The sequence below is a fragment of the Phlebotomus papatasi genome, chromosome 2 (assembly GCF_024763615.1).
Source record: "Phlebotomus papatasi isolate M1 chromosome 2, Ppap_2.1, whole genome shotgun sequence".
NCBI lineage: Eukaryota > Metazoa > Arthropoda > Insecta > Diptera > Psychodidae > Phlebotomus > Phlebotomus papatasi.
In genome coordinates this window covers 72,434,516-72,454,825 of record NC_077223.1, presented here as the reverse complement: position 1 = coordinate 72,454,825, position 20,310 = coordinate 72,434,516, and the positions used below count along the sequence as shown (strand labels likewise).

The 20,310-nt window shown below is 32.5% G+C and overlaps 1 protein-coding gene across 1 annotated transcript in view; it reads right to left on the bottom strand.

The window, feature by feature from the left end:
* The window catches only part of LOC129804293 (regulating synaptic membrane exocytosis protein 2), an 80,086-nt gene that overhangs the window by 45,005 nt on the left and 14,771 nt on the right, over window positions 1-20,310 (bottom strand). The window contains exon 3 of the mRNA XM_055851450.1: window positions 12,334-12,696. Coding sequence (XP_055707425.1) covers window positions 12,334-12,696 — 363 coding nt within the window. The remainder of the gene's footprint in view (window positions 1-12,333; window positions 12,697-20,310) is intronic.

The window sequence follows — 20,310 nt, the reverse complement described above, 5'->3', positions numbered from 1 at the left end:
ATATATCAGACTGATAAGTCAATTCTCTTTAGGAAGAAAGTTGCCAATAGTCTTCAGTGCCTCTATGCAAAAACGTATGGAAAAATGAAATGTCGAGAGACCCCTGGGTGTGTGATTTAAAATTACCGAGACCCAAGTCAAAAAGGACTGTCAGTCCTTGGAAAATTAACGATATACTTATGAAAATGCACAATTTTGACAATTTATTACTCGAAAACGGCTTAACCGATCTTAACGAAATTCGGCTCAAAATCGACATATGACTTAAGCTTTATTTAAATATATTTTTTATATTTTCCTTATGACTTCTCCATTTGGTAGCTCCTATACAAACTTGTCCTGTTTTAAAATCATCGAGCATTGCAATTTCGTGTATTGGGAAACCATCGGTATTTTCGAAGTCCTTGGTGTGTCTTCAAGATATCTCCCGAAGTAACATTATAGTCCATCACGTTACGACTATTTTAAGGAACTTTCTTTTTTTTCAATAGCAGTGTATCGTAAGTTATTGGCGTAAAAGAACGTTTTTGAAAAGAGAACTCAAGAAACATTTCCTAGAAGAAATTATTATATTTCCCTATCTCTTCATTTTTTTTTGTAATTATCCAGATTTTCCTCAAAAATTATAGGACCCTGCGACCTTAAGAGATTTCAACTATTTTCTCAAGGAAAATATTCCTGCATTGTAGACATTTCTCTACAGATAATCTTTTTATGAATTTGAGGGATATTCAAATTTTTTTTTTTGGAAATTTTTGTGAGGAAGATCTGGAAAATTGCAGGGAAAATGAAGAGATAAGGATGTGGTTTTGTTCTAGAAAAATCTTCTTTGAGCCTTCTTTTACAAATTGTTCTTTGAAACAACCAACATAATATAAACCCTTACTGTATGAAAAGAATTTCGTAAGAAAATACGTCAGTAGCCGAATTTTACAATATCAAATATGAGAATGAGATTTTCAAATGTGAGAATCCTATTCTCAAACTCACACTACTCACATTGATTGAGAACGTTGTTCGAAAAGTCGCATGCAAATCACACAATAAGATGCTCAATTATATTGCAATATTCATAAAAAATAATGAATAGTATCATTTTATATGTTTTTGAACATATTTGTTTTTAGTAAATGTGAAAGATGAAAATGTTGAGTTTACTCAATTACCAAACTCAAACTTTTTTGCTCAAACTCACACAATTTTATTCACACTGAGTTGAAACTCAACTCACATTGATGGAGACGCTTAGAGCAAGAGTGGTCTCCATTGTATGCCATTCCCTATTAAAACGGTCCACTTTTGCTCTGAGCACCTCATTGTGCAAGTTGCATGCGATTTTTCGACCAAAACGTTCTCAAATCAATGTCAGTAGTGTGAGCTTGAGGATAGGATTCTCACATTTGAAAATCTTATTCACATATTTGATATTGTAAAATTCGGCTACAGATATGTTTTATGTTCTAGTGCTTTTTCTACATACTTTTGAGGTTGATCCCGGAACAAAAGTTGTTACTTTTGCCAATTTTCGATAGTATAGGTCTCATTCACTGAGAAAAAAACGGGGGTGCGATTAACTTTTTTTCCTCATAACTTTAACATTTTTTTAGTTGTAAAAATATATCAACATTTTTTAATGTTAATATTACACTTATTAAGGGTAAAATTAATATGAAAAAGTGTAACTTTAACCCCTAATACACCTAAAAAGGGTAATATTTACACCGATTTCGAATCATTACTGCAGGGTAAAATAAACATTTCTGGAATGTTATTTTAAGTTTTTCGGATTTCTCTCAGTGTTCGTGGCGACAGGTTGGTCCCTTTTTGCCCATTGTCCTTTATTGAAATTAAAGTTTTTTAAAAGTTTTATGTGAGCATATTTCAAAATTTGAGATATAAATGTAAGAACATGAATCACACAATTTATAAGCTAAACCAGTGCTAATCATGGAATTTTCATATTTCATGCTGTAACATCGCAACCCATTCTTCATAATTTTTTCAACAATCTCGGCAAAAATTCAAACCTTGGTCTTTTGAAAATGAAATAGAAACGAGAAGAGTTGGATAGCAGATGAAGCTTTACGGTCAGTGAGCATGAATTGAATGTTATTTTCACGGAAACGTTGACTGACGTTATGCCCCTACTCCTCCCCCTTAATTGTAAGTGTTCACTTCTATTAGATATATGTATATGTAAGAGCGATGTTTTTCCGGAGATCCTTATTGTGGATTTCAAACTTCACACAGTACAAGTTTATGCAAATACTTTCTCAAGTGATGTTGCAGAGATCAAAATGTTGGTGCAAAAGTAAACGTCAAGAAAAGTCCTTTAGACTGTCTATCAGAACACCAACTTTTTTTTCACTCAATTATGCTAATGTGAAGGACTACCAAACATCCACTGCATGTAATTATTTAGTATCTCTCCCTAACAAAGTACTTTTCCAAACTACGCACTCTGTACGAAAAGTGCTTTGTTATTAAATATTTAATGTGTTAAAAGTATGAATAAATTTTTGATGCATTTTTCGTTCAGCACAGTAATTCTGATAGCCCCAAAACCATCATTGAGGAACATAAATTTAAACCCTCCAACAGTGTGAGTTTATAAAGTAAATGTTTTTAGTTTTTTCCGTATTATATCGCTTCCGGAAAATCAGCTAATTAACTTACATGGAATTTAAAATTTTTGCCCACTTTTTTTTATATTTCGTAGCATATAGTAGAGTTCTCCCCATAATGTCTGGGAGCGATGACAGCATTACTAAATTCTCCTGATACTTTTTCTCGTACATAATTCACAAGGTAACTGCAAGTCTGGCTAATTGTAAAATATTATAAAGCAAATTCAGTGATGCAATTCTGACGCCGTCACATTGCTATCCCGCCAAAATTTTCCCGATTTTGCGAAATAGAAATACACATCATACACAGAGTCTTCACTCTGTATGAGTGGACACGGATAAAGAGTGTGGCGCTCTCAGCGGGATGGCATGTGTAGTAGTGCACAAAAAGCGGAATAATTGCTGTTATTATGAATATCCCGCGAATTTTATCTCGCGAGCTCCTGGAGGTCGCGAATTGGAAAAATAAATGCATTTTATGTGAAAATTTCGCGGTTTAGTGCACAAAAAATATTTGTTAAAATTGTTTTATATTTAATTTATACTATGATTTATAATTATAAATAACACTGTCCACGATGAAAAATTGAAATGATTATCGATGAACACTTTGGGGTTTCTTGGTGCCTCCTGAACATATCTCACGAAGGTACTCATTTGTGTAATATGGTTATATGATTCGGACGTCAAAATTCTAAGATATTTTAATGTGAAAATTCTCAAGAAATGGGTAGAATTATTTTTATTAAGTTCATGTTACCTCAATAATGGTACTTAGAAGGATGTTGGTGTACAGAAACGGTTCGTGGAAGACAATTCAAAGAAGACTGCCCTAGAACCAACCACTTTCTTATATTTTAATTTTTAATTTCTTATACTTATGGGACACCTGTGTTCAAAAACCATTTCGATATCGAATTTTCAAATATGAATGTTTATAATCACTTTGGACGGCCTATTTTCAATCGATTTGCTTAAATTAGGATTTTTTTCGCGTATATTACTTTTTAATTTGTTCGTATGCTTGTTACTCATGCTAAGATATTTTAAAACCTACTTTCTTAAGCAGTGTCTTATTTTTGAATGGTTTATTTTTCAATTTATCAATTAATTTAATCGGTAGTAATGCGGTATGTACCCAAAAAGCATGCGAAAAGATGATACACGGATAGCTCTTTTCCGTGAGTTCGAGCACTCCGCAAAGCCGGGACGATTTGCCATGTCTTTTTCTATAATTTTCTTCATTTTCCTCATAAATACCTGAATACCATTCGAATCCACGAAAAGGATTGCGCAGGACTACTTATTTTCTTTACGAAAAAAGAGCAAAGTCACTGAAGATCATAAATACTAAAAAGTTAAGGTGTTCAAAGAAATTCTAATCAAATAATTTAGGAATATATAACACGGTGATGATATCTGTACAATCTTCTCTTTTATTCTCTCATACAACCTGCATCATTTCTTATATAAGACAGTACAAAGGTCATCACTGTGAATATATTTTTACATCTATTTCCTTGACCGAAAACGCGCTTCAAATAATTTAGGGTCATATTCATATTTTAAGACGTTTTTTTTTGTTCATATTTTACCATATTGTTAACAGTGTCCTTCTCGATCCTATAATGTTCAGTGATCCTAGCTTTTTCTTCAAGAAAATATTCACGTGAAGGACACAAGTTATCCCATACAGCTTTATTCGTAAGTTTGAAATATATTCAAGGATTTATAAGGAAAATCGAGGAAAACACAGGAAAATTAAGTGATAAGGAAATTGTTTGTTCTAGGGAATTTTTCCTTGAATTCACCTTTGCAAATCATTCCTAGATTCTGGACACCAATGTCCTGCAATGAATAGTTATTAATATAATAATATGAGTTTAAACAAACAAGTCAATTCATTTCTTGAGAATTTTCACCTGAACATATCTCAGAAATTTAAAGTGGTACTCCTCCATAAATGTCTTTGAAGAATATATGTTCATGAAACACCAAAAGGACCACAGAAGTAATCATCTACTTCCGTCTCACGAGAAAGGATTTAATTTTATTGCATTGTGTTTTAGAAAAAAAACACTTTAGGTATTACAGTAATAACGAGATTGTTAAATAAACACCCAAAGCATTAATAAATTCATATGGAAAAATCATTAAAAAAAAATATTTTGTTGCCTTGGATCAAACTTGTAGCAAAGAAATTAAAATTTGAGTGATTTGATAAAATTGTGTATCTAACGGAAATAATTTTGAAAATATCCCGCAAATAAAGAGTGAATGAGAGAGTGCGAGCGAGAGCAATGGCATGATTGAGAAATGACAGACTCATTTAACAAGCGTTGAATTTTACGGATTTTTCTCTAGTTTTTCGCGAATTTAATGTTTTAGTAAATCAAATCACAACAATTTTCATCTTGTGAAAGGTGTTTCTGTGTTTAAATGTGAATAATTTGCTCAAAAATGCACAAAATATGAGCTGAAGCGGCTTCACACACACAACCACCATTCCGAAAAATCTGGATAAATTTCGTGACGGACATCGGAATTGGGAGGCAGATTCCAGAGAACCAAGAGTTTTAATTTATAAATTATAGAGCTTAATTAATTCTTTAAAATAAAAAAAAAACTCTGAAATACAATGCAAACCTTTTTTTTCAGTGGAATTTTGCAACAAACAAAAATATTTAAGAAGTCGAGAATAATTTAGGTGAATATTAAGCATTAAAAGACTATTTTTTCTTGGTTCTCAATTAGTAAAATACAGTTCAGTAAATTCAGATTTGTACAAAAGGAATGTCAATTAAAAATTGATAATGTCAATCGTAATGATTCATATTTAAAGCTTAAGAATAACGCTCATACGTATTACACCTCATAATGTTCATTACGTTTATACAAAATCTTAATTTTTCCTCTTGATAAACTTCCCGTATAATTCGTCGTACATCGTACTTTCAAAGCCATTCAAAGATAAAGAACAATTTAATTTTTAATTTCTAAATGAGTTCTAATTACTTTCAACCCCATGTTGGATGATAATCACTAAAATGTCGCATAATAAATTATTCATTTCTTATCAGTGACATAAATATTAAAATTCTTTCATGGGGTAAAATGTCCATATATACTTCGAAAAAATACATAAGAATGATTTATGACAGCTTTGTATCTTGCACAAGAATTTAGTAAAATTAACACAAATTTCCTCACATTTGCAAATTTTTGTCTTGAATTAGTTCTGAAGTTATTTGCGAATGAATAATTTATAGGATAGACCACTTAAAAAAAAGAAAAGACAAAGGATTCAAAAAATTAATTAAAAAAAAAGAAGAAATAATTTGTCTATTCTAGAAACTCTTTATTTGATATTATGTTGTAATCTAAGTCAAAATGTCTCTTTTAGAATCCGAGTAATAAAATACAATTTTAGATAAACTTCAGGTTCTAAGATAAGTTTATAATAATATTATTGTCATGGAGGAAATTTTTGTTACCCTTTCAATTCTTTATAATTATTAAAATATCTTTAAAATAAAATAATTTTAATATTAAAAAAAAACAAATTAAAAGTCAGCTTAGAAAAGACTCTTAGTTGATTGTATTTAGTTAAGTAATTATTAAGTACTTAATGGAAATTATTTAACATTCCGTTTAACAATAAGCTTAATAAAAGACTTTGGCAAAGGCCTTAATTAAATACTTAGAATTAAGGCTCAGCTATGCAAATTTATTAGCTCTACTCGCCACAAAGCGCTGAAAATTGTTTCATTTTCATATATTTTTTAAGTAGTTGGATATTCTAGAAGTCCTTAAAGTACATAATGTTTTTGCCGGGTTAGAACTTTCAAAATGATTTATCTAATGTTTCAGTCTGTACTATTAATTCTTTTTCAAAGTATAAGAAGATCTCAAAATTGTAATTATTATTATTAATCGTGTCGAGGCGTAAAATTTACACATGTCTTGCCCAATAACGGACTACGTACGTCAATGGCAAGCGGGGTTTCACAACATCAAGTCCCCTACTCCGCAAGAAGCAGGAGAAAACGGACAAACACACAAGTGTGGGGTAGTTTGATAATAATAATACGATTAATAACCATCGTCAAGTCAAATATTCTATCTCGAAATTACAATGAGGATGGTACAGTACTGTAAAGAAATTTACTTCTGCAAAAGAACCTGGGCAAAATTTGACAAAACGAAAATTTGGAAATTCAAATATCTTCTAAAATAAAAGAGACCGAGGCTTAAAATTTTTACCTTTTCTGAATTTCTTTAAGCGTGGAAACTTTTAAATCTTTCGCATCTTTTGGGATTGTGAGTACCCAAAAATTATGGATAAGAGGAAGTAGGGCATCTTTGAATTGTAACAGTTTTGAAATTGGGCTTTTTTCTCCTATATTTATGAAACTGGGCCTTAACTCAATAAATTAACTCAACAAACAATTTCAAAGTTATCATGATAAATGATTAAAAATAGCAAAAAACAAAATTTCAAGGCTGCCCGACTTCAAAGGTACCCCATTTCCCCCCTACTCTAGGAAAAATAATTTTTATAACTATTGAAAACCCATAAAAATCCGATTCACGTGGATAGATACAAAAAATAAGAATGTCCAAAACTAGATTTTTTTTTTTTTTGAAAAGCTATTAATTCCTGAAGTAGCATATTTTTGATCAAGAAGTCGTATAACTGGCTTGATGCATTATGTTGAGCTCCGGAAAGAGATTTAGGTAGAGTATGGAATATGGAAAATAAAAAAAGAGTATACTGAAATTTTATATCCTTTTCTTTGAATATTTCACTATTAAGAAGTTTTGATCAACTTAATTGTACCACATTTCTCATTAAGATAAAGAATAATGATGTTCGACAAAAATTGTCGAGGAAAACTTCAAAGCTTTGCAATGTTCTCTGGCTTGGAACATTACATTTTTCCCATGTTCCTTTAATGAATCTGACCTATGGCAATATATTTTAATATCTAGTCTTAAGCCACACATTTTCTGAAATAATTACGTCATATTCGTTAAGGGAATATGGAAAAAAATATGACGTGTTTAAAGCTAGAGTGTGTGCGAAAGGCGCGAAGCCTGAATGCCTTCTTCTAAGAGGAGTAAATTTCTTAAAATATTTTAAATGTATATTTTCCATTTATTTTTTTTAAATCACCAAGAAAATCTCCATAATATTGTTTTTCCGAAAATAGCACGAAAAGCACATTTTCAATCGAATTACAGGAAAAGGATTTCAGAAAAAAAACCGTAGTACAGTAAATTTTCTATAAAAATGTGGTCATTGTAATTCTATCAACTGAGAGCTCATGAATAAAAAAAAATTATCCGCTTTCTGTGATGACTAAAAATTAATTTATAAATGATAGAAAACCATATTTTTGTGAACAATAAAAGTATGATTCAAAGGAGGTATAAAGTAATACTGATTTAATCCCGATTTAATTATTGCATCTGATTTAATATAAATTTTTAATTCAATTTGTTAACAAAATGTTATTTTTTTGGATTCAGTGTAAAATGAAAAGCATTGTCATGATTTTGTTACGATGCAACATCGAAAAAAATATCATACATATGACAAAATATTGAATGAAAAATCTTTAGAAACAATTTGCACCAATATGGGGATTATTGGCGAATTTGAATTATTCACATTTAATGCCTCGTAATTCTCTCACTCAATAATTCATGAATTTTATCACCATTTATGCACTTGATTGATTTCACGATTCAATGTCACAGTCACTGTGAAATGATACTAAAAATTATTATACCTCCTCACCCAGTGAAACTTTACGCTCAATTGTGCGAAAAATGGCACAAGTGTTGGAAAATCAATTGTGACTCTTAAAAATTTTACTGCGAACTTTCTCAATTTAGAATTACCGGCAAAGAATGGCAAGAATTTATAGATGCGAACGTGATGCTGTGATGAAGCACGAAATTTCCGTATGTTTGAATTCTCAATTGAGAGACTAATTAGCAAAGTTGCACCAATCGAGAGTTAATACGACTTGAATTGTTCTTTCTTCTCCTTTTCTTCGGCAATCCCAACTTGATGGGCTTTGTGTGTCAAACTCCACAAGTTTGCACATGGTATTCATGGAAATGGTTATAACATTGGGGCTGAAAAAGTTCCATTGTGTCTCCCCACATCTCCCTTTCACCACTTGTATGCCCATTTTCTTTGTGCAATATCCTTTTAGCAGAAGTGTCCACCCTTTTTTGAGCCTTTTCATTCGTGCTTCACGTGTCGAGCGCAAGATGAGGGCAAGCACAGGGATTATCTCTCCTAAAGCCCTATTCACCAAATTCGCAAGACACCTTCAGGATGCTTATTTTCGAGTTTTTACGAAAAATTTACATTAACATATCTTTTCATGTGAAATTTTCTCAAATTATTTCCACTTCAAATTACGCATAATCTTTAATGCCTTTGAAAAATAATAACGACTTAGGGTAAGTGTGCCAAATTTCGGCATAGTTGCATGCAAGCGTCAAAGTCTCAAGTTTGAAATGTAATATTTTAAATTCAAATTGATTTTTCTTATTCTTTCTTCTGAAAGAGTGTTGCTTGGAACTTTGCAAAGAGTTTACCATCTTTATTTACTCTACAATCATTCTTAATACATTTTAAAGTGAATAAAAATATAGACATAGCTTTGGTGCCCTATTTCGGCCACCTTCATTCTCATAATTCCTTGCCCTTCGGGAATTCTTCCAATATCTTTTTCACGTCATCTCGCTTGTCGAAGCTACATTTCTTGTTATTCTTTTGCATTGTATAAACTCTAGAGTACGTAAAGTCTAAAAGTTCATGGAAATTCGAGGAACAAAAAATGTGGCCGAAATTGCAAGCTGGCCGGAATTTGGCACACTTACCCTACAAGAAGAAATAATACCATTTTACCGTTTTAGGCAAAAATGACTTAATTTTTGCGATTTGAATAATAAAAAGCTAAAATGCTTTACATATCGATCTCAACTTTAGAATACATTTTATTAGAATTTTATCAAAATCAAAATAAAAAATGGAGAATTTTAGGATATCGCGCAATTTCAAATATTTATTTTTCGATTTTAACTCTCCTAGCAACAGTCGTAAAAAGTTTTAATATTATTGGGATTTAATATGTCACAAGACCTCTCATTATTACCATCGACTCTCTTGTTTGGACAATTAGAATGAGAGTTGTACCAAGTTTAAGATTTATTTTTGAATTTCCATATGTCCAAGGGGGAGATATTAGGGTTGGAAGAGGTGTACGGTTGAAAGTGAAGTGCTTGGAAGTCTTTGGAAGTGGAAGTGTCCGAATATAAAGACTTTTATGCCTAATTTCGTATTTTTCAAACTGCGCAACTTTTAGTTGAGATTTTTAATTCAAATGGCAGTGTAATTTGAAAAGATCTTTTTTGACATTTTACAAGTTCGGTTACGACAATGAAAAATCGAGCAAATATGCTCAAATTTACTACAGCTTAATTTGTGTTGTAATTTTTCCGACGAAATAATCAGCTGAATAATAATTTTCTTTAATTTTTACAGGAATTTCAAAGCTGCTCACAAATAATGACATAAGCTATTGCAATTGACTTTGCATCAATTTGATATAATTATTTTAATAATTTATCGTAAATATGTATGTATTGGATGATTGCATAAATTCGTGGGACTTTTTCGCAAATGTAGTTAAGGGGTATCCCATAGGACACCTCAACAATTTTTTTTGTTTACGTTTTTGCATATTCTGGAACGGTTTTAGTATGTATCTTTAAAAGTATTCTTCAAAAAGATCGATTTATGCTTTTGAGGACTTTTACAAAATGAGAAACGAAAAGGAACGTTTGTAATATTTAATGTTAGCGTAAGTTTGAAGAGATCTAAGTGATGGACTTCCGTAAAAAAAACATTTTGGATGTTTATTAAGATCGTGTTCTTGCTCTTAAGATGATTAATTAAGATTGATTGATTCATCGAAATATTAATTCGATTGTAATTGAGAGTTTCCTAGTGGAAGAAAATTTTTCTATAACAATTGAAGACATTATTATGACCAACGCACAATAACTTTTGTTTGTAAACATGTTTTCAAAATTTGCTATGAGAGAGAGCGAGATGACTAGTTCTCTGTTTCATTCACTCTCATTGAAATGTCAAGAACGAATTTACAAAACAAAATTTATTGTGCGTTAGACAATAAAATGTTGGAAAATAATAATTCAATCGTATTTTGCTATTTTTAGAAAAGCTTGGATGTGTTTAAAAACTCGCTACATAGGTACCACATTTTTCACTGAAAGGAATAAGAGGAAAAATATAAATGTGGTCATATTTCTCTAATACAACAATAACGGAAAAGGTCCTGCAGAAAATAGCCAAGATTGTGGCAAAAGTAAATTAGCAATCATTAAAAACCTTTCCTAACGGCATTATCACACTTGCACATTAAAATTTTAATGTGATTCACATTAATTGTCATTTCTGAGCGTCCAAATATGTTATTTGTGTTTTTGAGTCACTTAATATTTGAGGTTTTTCTATTTATTGATAAAGAAGTGAACTTAGCCTGCAAGAATAAGTTTAAATTTACCTAAAGCATAAATATTTTTCACATTAAAAAATTAAAGAGAAAATCGCATTAATTTTTTGCATTAATGCTATAAATCAATTTATATCAAATTTTGCGGGCCAAGTCTACCTTTTTATCAACAAATAGATCAAATTTTGAATATAAAATGATTCAAACACACAAATTACACATTTGGACTCTCACCAGAAAAAATTAATGTGAATCATATTAAAATTTTAATGTGCAAGTGTGATAACACAGTAAGAATGCAAAATGTTTTAATTTGAAAGGATTTTGGAGAAAAGGAGAGAATCAAGTTTAATAAAAAGTGAAGACACTTTTGAAGTGCTGAATTAGTTGTTGTACTCGTACTTTTGGTCTCTTACAGACTTTCCAATACAGTTTCAATAGTTACAAACAACAAAACATTTTTTTTAAACTTTCTTTTCCAAAAGTAACTTCACTGGTCTCTTGTGAAAATCCAAAACATGTTGATACTCCTTCGTGAAACACAGAAAATATTGAATTATTGAAAGTACGGAAGAATATCAGTCGCTTCCAATTTTTTAAAGTTTTCCTAATTAGATTTCTCATCAGATTAAATAAATTATTGATTACTAAGTGTAAGAAGTGGATGAAGTGCAGGAAGTGTTGGAAGTATTTCAGCATTTTTGAGAGTGTTGCGAAGTTTTGGAAGTGCGAAGGACTATTCCCTATAAATTTTGGAAGTACCTGGAAGTGGTGTACACATTTTCACCCTAATATCTCCCCCTTGCATATCTCAGAGGTTCAAACAAAAAATGTAAAAATGTATTCATACATTTGATCCTGATCTAACAATGTTGGATTACACCTCGGATCACAGAAGCTGAAAGAATCTCACTTAAAAAGACGTGAATAGATAAGAAAATGCTTGCCACGTGAAAAGTATTACTTTTACCTTGAGACTTGTTTCTCATCAAATTCGAGGAATGAAGACTCAAAAGTTACTCCTAAAACTTTTCTTTCTCTATTCCCTTCATATTCATTGACTTTTCCAAACTTTCCGACTATCCCTGTATTTGGGTCATGGGTATATTCAGTGATGGATGAACAGAAGTAAATCAAACACTCACCACATCCTTGTCCTCCTCTGTTTTGCTGTAGCTGGCACAGTCCTCACAGACGCGTTGCTGACACTCACAGCACGTCTTGCTGTATTCATCTGGTTTGAAGGACTTAAGGCATACTCTGCAGGCGCCCGACCTACCAGGTGGCTTCGAGGAGTCCCCTTTGTCCGAGCTTTGGGAATGCGTGGGTTCCGGGGGTGCTGGGGCAGGCTGAGGATCGGGCTCTGGCACAAGGGACGGTCTTGGAGACATTTTGTGTACTTTGTCCTGCGCCGTAAGCAGAGAAGTCGACAGGGTTTGCTTGAATTTACCAAACGTCCCTGTCGACTCCTGGGCTGATTGCGTCTGAGCCTCATCCGTCGCCACCATCTGCAAGTGAATTTATTCTTAATAGCACAACGAAAAGTTGAATCTTCTTGATTATCTAACCAAAAGTCATACTTTATTTACAGGAAATATTTAGCTGTTATTTCGTTTTAAAGACGAGTAAAATCCATTAAAAGACATATTATACGAAAGGAAGAGATAGAATCAAAGAGTTATTAATTTATTAACATTTTATTATACCTAATTTTCAGAAATTTGATGCCCATCTAAAACAAAAACTTTAGATGAAATTTTCTTAATTCATAGCACAAAATAGATTAGATAGTTAATAAGAAATCAAATCGAGTTTTTCCTTTTCAAAAATAACAAACTCCTGCAATACTTGAAAAACGCCTAAGCCATTTGATTTATTTTTCAATTATCCACGGTTTTCAGAAGTTTTTAACAGTTAATTTATGCCAAAAGCTTCTTTTCAAAATTATACCTCGAACCTCCCAAAAACAATGGCTAAATGAAAATTTTAAATTGTTTTTGAAATAATTGCTAGGAAACAGGAATTTGTGAAAAGCATTGTATACACAGGAATATAAACATTTTGAAAAGTTTTTTGTACTGCGTCATTCAGCTTTCTGTTTGTTGGTTTACATGTTCACAACCGATATAAATCGAATATAATACCCTATAATTACTCACACACTCTATACTAAGGCAAAAACAATAGCATACAAGAATAATAAACGCAATATTTTGGATTGCTTTCAGTTAAAAGCTTTGTTAAAAGAAACATAAAAAAAAATATTATACTAATGCTGTAAACAAAATTCTGGATATTTAGCAAGAGTGTAGGTGTAGAATGATAATTGTAAAATTTAAGACTATTATGGTTTCAATAAAATAACTGAACATTAATTATTCTTTGATGTTCTTATTAGCAAAAGGGATGCTTTCAGCGTTAGGGGGAAGTTGGATTGGGACACCTTCGAAATAACGTATGGCCAGTAAAATCTGCACAAAAGTTTGAAGGCTTAAAAAAATTAAAATGTATACCAGTCACTTTTATACCACTTTACAGTGTTGCCAGATATGTTCTTAACATGACATAAAAGTTTTGCTAGATTTAGTTAGGAAACATGGCTCCCACAAATAATACTGAAGAGTATAGACGAAAATTAGTTTGTAATTTTCAGGACAGTCATCCCACATTGATTAAATCTGAAATCGTAAAACATTTTGTAAGTATGGGAATATCGCGAAGGAGTACTTATAGCATCCTGTCGAACTACGGGAAGCGGAAAATCACTACACGAGCTAAGGGATCTGAAAATTTTAGCACCCTTAGTCAATCGAAGATGCGGGCTCGACTTGCAAGTTAACATCCAATAAAGTTGCAAAGTCGTACCGTGAGCTTGGTAACAAACTTGAATGTAGCAAAACAACGATGAAGAAGTATCTGGAGTCTATGGGAATCAAGGGGAGAACCAGAAAACCGAAGCCAGCTGTCTTAGAAACTCAGGAAAAGACTCAGAAAATTCGTTTGTCTCTTTTGATCCAAAATGTTTTTCACGCTCAGAACGACATTGTTTGTGTCATGGACGATGAGTCCTATTTCACCATGGATGGTAATAAGTGGCAGGGCCAGTATTATTATGTACGTGACGACAATGTAGACAAGAAAGATAAGTACGTTGAGCATACTAAGTACCCGAAAAAGGTCCTTTTGTGGCTTGCAATCGGTGCTGCTGGAATGTCTGAGCCCGCGTTCCTCACAAAGAGTCTAACGCAAAATTCTGACGTCTATATCAGAGATTGCTTGCCTAAGCTGGAAACTTTCATCAATAAGTATCATCGAAGGGACAATGTGATCTTCTGGCCAGACCTAACACCCAGCCATTACTCAAGGAAGACAATGAACGCATTGGAGGAACTTGACATACCTGTTGTCAAGAAGAAAGAAAGCTCCCCTAACGTCCCCCAATTGAGGCCTATTAAATCATTTTGAGCTAATATTAAATGAAAGGTGTATGCCCGAAACTTTCGACCCAAAACCGAAGTCACGCTGAAGGAAAAAATAAAACGAGAGTTGAAGAAATTATTTTAGAGAAAAGAAAAATGATGAACCAATCTAAAAGGATTCAAACGCTATATTGTACCAAATTGTACTGGATAAAAATTTAAAAAAAAAATCTCGAAAAAGAAGTATCAAAAATTTGAATTTGAATGGTCCCTGGAAAATTTAAAATCCCTATCTCAAATCGTTTGGCTTACACTGCGGTGAACCGAAAATATATATTTAAGTCAAAATCTAAGGATTACAATATAATTACACTTTCGGTAGAGTTCGAGCAATAAAATGATTAAATACCTAAAAATCTGTTAAAAGAAATTTTCATGATTTCAAAAGCACTCAATCTCAACTGTTCATTTTATGTCTACATATTAATCAAATTTATTGGACAAAGTGAAGTAAAATGTCAATAATTAGGGTCCAGTTGAAAAGCCCTTCACTGTCAATTTCAAAAGTCCACTTTAGCACTCCCAAACACAATGTATAATGCTCTTAAGTAAAAAATATCCTGACAAAATATAAGCATTTCTCAGGGACTTTATGCCCTATTGTTTGACAATTTTTATCCTTGTTGCCTGTCTCTCTTTCTACTCCTTCCTGTCTTTGTCCTTTAGGAGCCAAAGTAATTTCTCGTTGGCAAATAATTCTTGGAGAGCTTTTGTGCCACCGTAGCTGCGAGACGAAATTTCATGTTGGTTGCACAGAAACAAACACCGTGCGAGAAAACGTCTTTCCGTCACCTCCTCAAATATTTCCCACCACCCCATCCATTCCCGGAGGCATCAACGATGAACACCTCTAAAATGGTTTGTAGATCGATGGGGTTGTCTGGGGGTTTGAGGTGGTTCTACCAGCACCGCGGGGAGAAAGAGCTATGGGAAAATTGTGTGCGAGAGCCTCGGAATAGGAAATGAAGCAAATCACGAATTAATGGGTGAATGAAATTGAAATGAAATGGAGAAAAGCTCTCAGTGGGGAAGGAAAAAAAAAGCTTGAGATGCGAAAGATGAGATGTGGCAGTGAGAAAATGGGAACAGAAGCATCTTCTGCATTTCAACAATATCACTATATAGATATTTTTCTTCGTCCCTGGGCCGGGAGGGAAAAATGAGAAGCTACGGGGAAGATTCATGACTATTTCAATTCAATGACAATATCGTTTTCGTGGCTTTTACCACCCAACCTCTCCCTATTTTCCATATATAATATCAGCATGCAAGGTCCTTTTTCCTGCACTTCTCAAGCTACATACCCTCCCCTCATTTTACTTTGTAGAAACTTATTTCAATGGGATGGCATTCACTTCTTTCCTTTCTTTTCACGAATTTTCACTCAATGAACTTTTTGAGCTCTTTGACGCTTTTTCATAGGGAAGCTTTTTTTTTTTGTATGATTCACAGAAATGTTTTCTGCGTGAATTTTGATTGGTTGCCAACTAAAAGGTATTTCTGCAAGTGACAATTTTCAAAAGAAGCAATTAAATCGTAAAAAAGAGGAATTTCTCATTTGCAGAAAATACTAGGAAAAAATAACTTTCTTTAAATCATTTCTTTAAAATATGAAATTAAACATTCCGGAAGGATGAAAATCAGAGCGGAATTCTCTACATGCAGTCATAAATTAAATAAAGCAATTAAAATACAACATACTGCGAATGCCTAAACTTTTTCCTACATATTTTACACGAAATACTCAAAATTATGCATGAAATTTGTTAGCTTTACCTGTTCATATTTGTATAAAAAAATAATTTGATTAAATAAACCAGATGATAAAGTTTTAAATTTTTCATTTTGTTAGTTATTCGACTAATTGAAACATTCCAATATTTTTTTCAATAAAGTAGTTTTAAATGTAATCCTTCAATCACAATAATTAATAAATGTTGAAGTTGATTGGCTTTCTGTCATCATTTTAGGGCGTCTGTTGAGGAAGTTTTAATTTTGATTTCTATGGTGAAATAAAATTTAATGGTACGTTTAATTTATTGGGTACTGACAGATCCAAAAAATTGCCATTAATTTACGTTTAGAAGCAAACGATGAAATATAATAAACAAGGGAAGACTTACAGGCTTCGCAAGTACTCTGGCTTTGAACATTTCATATTTATCCCATAGGGGAAAGTACTCTCCCTTCGTACGTTTATGCCTTCGAATAATGTGAATTTTCTTGAAGCTTTCCTAAAAGCCTTAAACATTTCTATTAAATATTAGTTAGCTTATTATCAATTATTAATAATTATGTTATAATCATGTGGAAATCTCTTAGGAAAAATAAGAGAAATTCACATTATTCGAAGGCATGAACGTTCGAAAAAAGGATAGTTTCCCCGATTCCTTTAATGAACCTGACCTAATTTTGTCAGGTAGGTACTGTATGTTAAGACTAGCTATTAAAATATGTAGCCTTAGGTGAGATGCATTAGAAGAAAATGGGAAAAATATGAAATGTTCGAAGCCACAGCGGTGTGCGAAGCTTGAAAGCTGAAAGCCTGCCCCTCCAGGGTTTTGGCCAAATTTTTGATTATAATTAATAATGGTGATAAATGGAGAAATAATGCTGATTTCTCGGCGGTCTTGCAATGTACTCTGCACTAAGAGAAATCCGAAAAATTTAAAAAAGCATTCCGGAAATGTTAATTTTACCCTGCAGTATTGATCCAAAATCGGTATAAATATTACCCTTTTTAGGTGTATTAGGTGTTAAAGGCATCCTTTTTCATGTTAATTTTACACTTAATAAGGTGTAAAATTAACATTAAAAAATGTTGATATATTTTTTACACCTAAAAAGTGTTAAATTTCTGAGGAAAAAATGTTAATCGCACCCCCTTTTTTTCTCAGTGTACATGTTAAGGGAAAATCATTAACACAGGTGGAGAAGTTCAAGTATCTCGGGGTGTTATTCACGAATGGTGGTCGGTTTCACACCAAACTATCGTCGCGAATCCTTCGAGCTTCTGCAGTAATTAGGGAGCTTGGCGGATGCGTGGTGAGGAAAGCCGAGCTTAGTCATTCGGCTAAATTATCGGTTTATAAAGCTGTGTTCATTCGTATTCTCACCTATGGTCATGAGATTTGGGTAATGACCGAAAGTATAAGATCGCAAGTTCAAGCTTCCGAGATGAGGTACCTCCGGGCAGTTAAAGGAATCACTCGTCGAGATCAAGTGAGGAACGGGGCCGTTCGTGAGGATCTAAAAGTCGAGGAGTTGCTTTTTCGTGTTGAGAGATCACAACTTCGACGGTATGGACATGTTCAGCGCATGGAAAAAAAAAGATTCCCCAGAAAAGCTATTCAAATTCAAACCATTGTGAGGAGCCATCGACTTCGAGATTTGAGGCAGACCTTAGTCAAGGTGGCTGAATTAAATTCAGAATCTTACTTTGGAGCGCCTTGGGATCAAACCCGAACATCCTGAAGTGACGGAGAATCGACGCGTGGGCTGCTAAATTGGATGTCATGGGCCCGGGACCCCAATAGGGATAAGCAGTTGAAAATTATGATGATAATTATAATAATTTAATTTTGAAAGTATATTAATTTTTAATAAAAATTATCTTGCGATATAATTTTGAGGCATGTTCTCTGTGTAATCTGCATTTAGTTTGTATCAGCATTTGTTGTAAACGACTACGCAGCAATATGTCATTGAGAACTGAGAAAAACACTGAGAACACTAAGAAACACTGAGAAAAAAGAGGGTGCGATTAACTTTTCTTCCTCATAAGTTATAAAAATTTATCAACATTTTTTAATGTTAATTTTACAGCTTTTCAAGGGTAAAATTAACATGAAAAAGGGTAACTTTAACCCCCAATACACCTAAAAAGGGTAATATTTACACCGATTTCGGATGAATACTGCAGGGTAAAATAAATATTTCCGGAATGTTATTTTAACTTTTTCGGATTTCCCTCAGTGAAGGAATACAGATCTGAAGCAAATGCAGATAGCGCAGTTGCTACTCCACCAACGATATCACGACATTTTTTTTGAGTTTTATAGTTTTTTACCGCCCTTATTTTTTATCTTATTTTTATTTTTTTCTATTTTAAGGAATGCTTGAATTTCACTTTATCCCTTTTATCAAGAACTCACTATCAACTCATAGAGAATTTTGAAGTGCTTAAGAATGAATTTTATTAAGTCCGCCAACAAAGATATCTCATTTTACAAAGCAATTGAGCATTCGAAAATCCTTTATTTAGATCTAAAATTTTAAAAATCAATGAATTATAAGAAACTATGATAGTTTAGGTGCCGAAAAAACGAAAAATCGCGTAAGAACGAAGATGTTACAGAGAAGAGGAGTTTAGGACACTAAAATTTTCTTTCAATGGAATCAGTGGGACTGATAATTTTCGGTCAGATGCTTAAGAACACTTCGGGAAAATTGAATTAAGTGTATTTTCTAAACTTAGTTGTCCTTTTCCAAATCATATAAGTTTGACTATTCAACTTGTTTTTTTAATTTGACTTTTCGAGACATTCAGAACGATGAAAAAGCGTCCACTCTATCATTAGACGGTTTATCAAGGTCTTCGATTAATAGGTTAAAGTCATTTTAATTCTAATAAAATAAGAAAGTAAAAAATTGAATTGACAAATTTCATCTAGTAATTTATTTGTTTAACTTTTTGTAGTTTAACTATTAATCATTTTGAAAGTAAGCGAAGCATCCTCGACGAAATCCTTTAGGAAATAATCAATTTGTTTGAAAATAAACATGAACCCTTCGAAGACTGACAACTGCGAGGCATAACCAATTAATTTTAAATCCAGAAAATACATTTCCAAGGAAGTACAGATTTTTATGGGTTTTGAAGAAGATTTAGTGTTATGGGTAGATCCTACTCTATAAAAAATAAAATCAAATTTCTTAATGTAATATCTACTCTTTTTATTTGATTTTTTTCAACATTCTGTTGGACTATTTAAATCATTGATTTATATTTTTCCAAATATTTAAAGATTCACTTAATTGATTTATTAACATCTCCGATTTTTTTGTGCATTCTGATCTTATTTTATCATTGTTTTGCTATTGATTGGCTTTTCTTAATTTTGGTTATTAAAAGCGAGTATACATTTTCTCCTAAGGTAAGATGGGGTAATTCGGAATCATGTCTATTTCAGATTTTTGAGATTTTCTCCGTATTTCAGATGGTCAAAGAGGAAAAGAAAACCACGAAGAAGTACAAGACTTTACAGTGATTACTTCTTCGTTGTTTTTACCTTTTGCCATCTAAAACTGTTAGGAAATCTCAAAGTTCCAAATTAGACAGACATGATTCTGAATTACCCTATCATACCTTACAAAATATTTTTTTTACAACATAAACAAAGAAAGTGAATGCTCATGAATCACAAATAAAATTTAACCTAGCTTACAGTAGAAAACCATAAAACCCTAACATAAACTTTAAAACTGAGTAGTTCAGTGCCTCAAAATTTTTATAATTTAGAATTTAATTCGCTCATTTCTGGCTCTTCCATTGATCGGTGGGCACAGGAAACACGCTGATTAATTTCAATCAGCACTTAGCAGAGCTTTTGGGCGCCATTTCTAAGTTTGTGAATAGGTTTT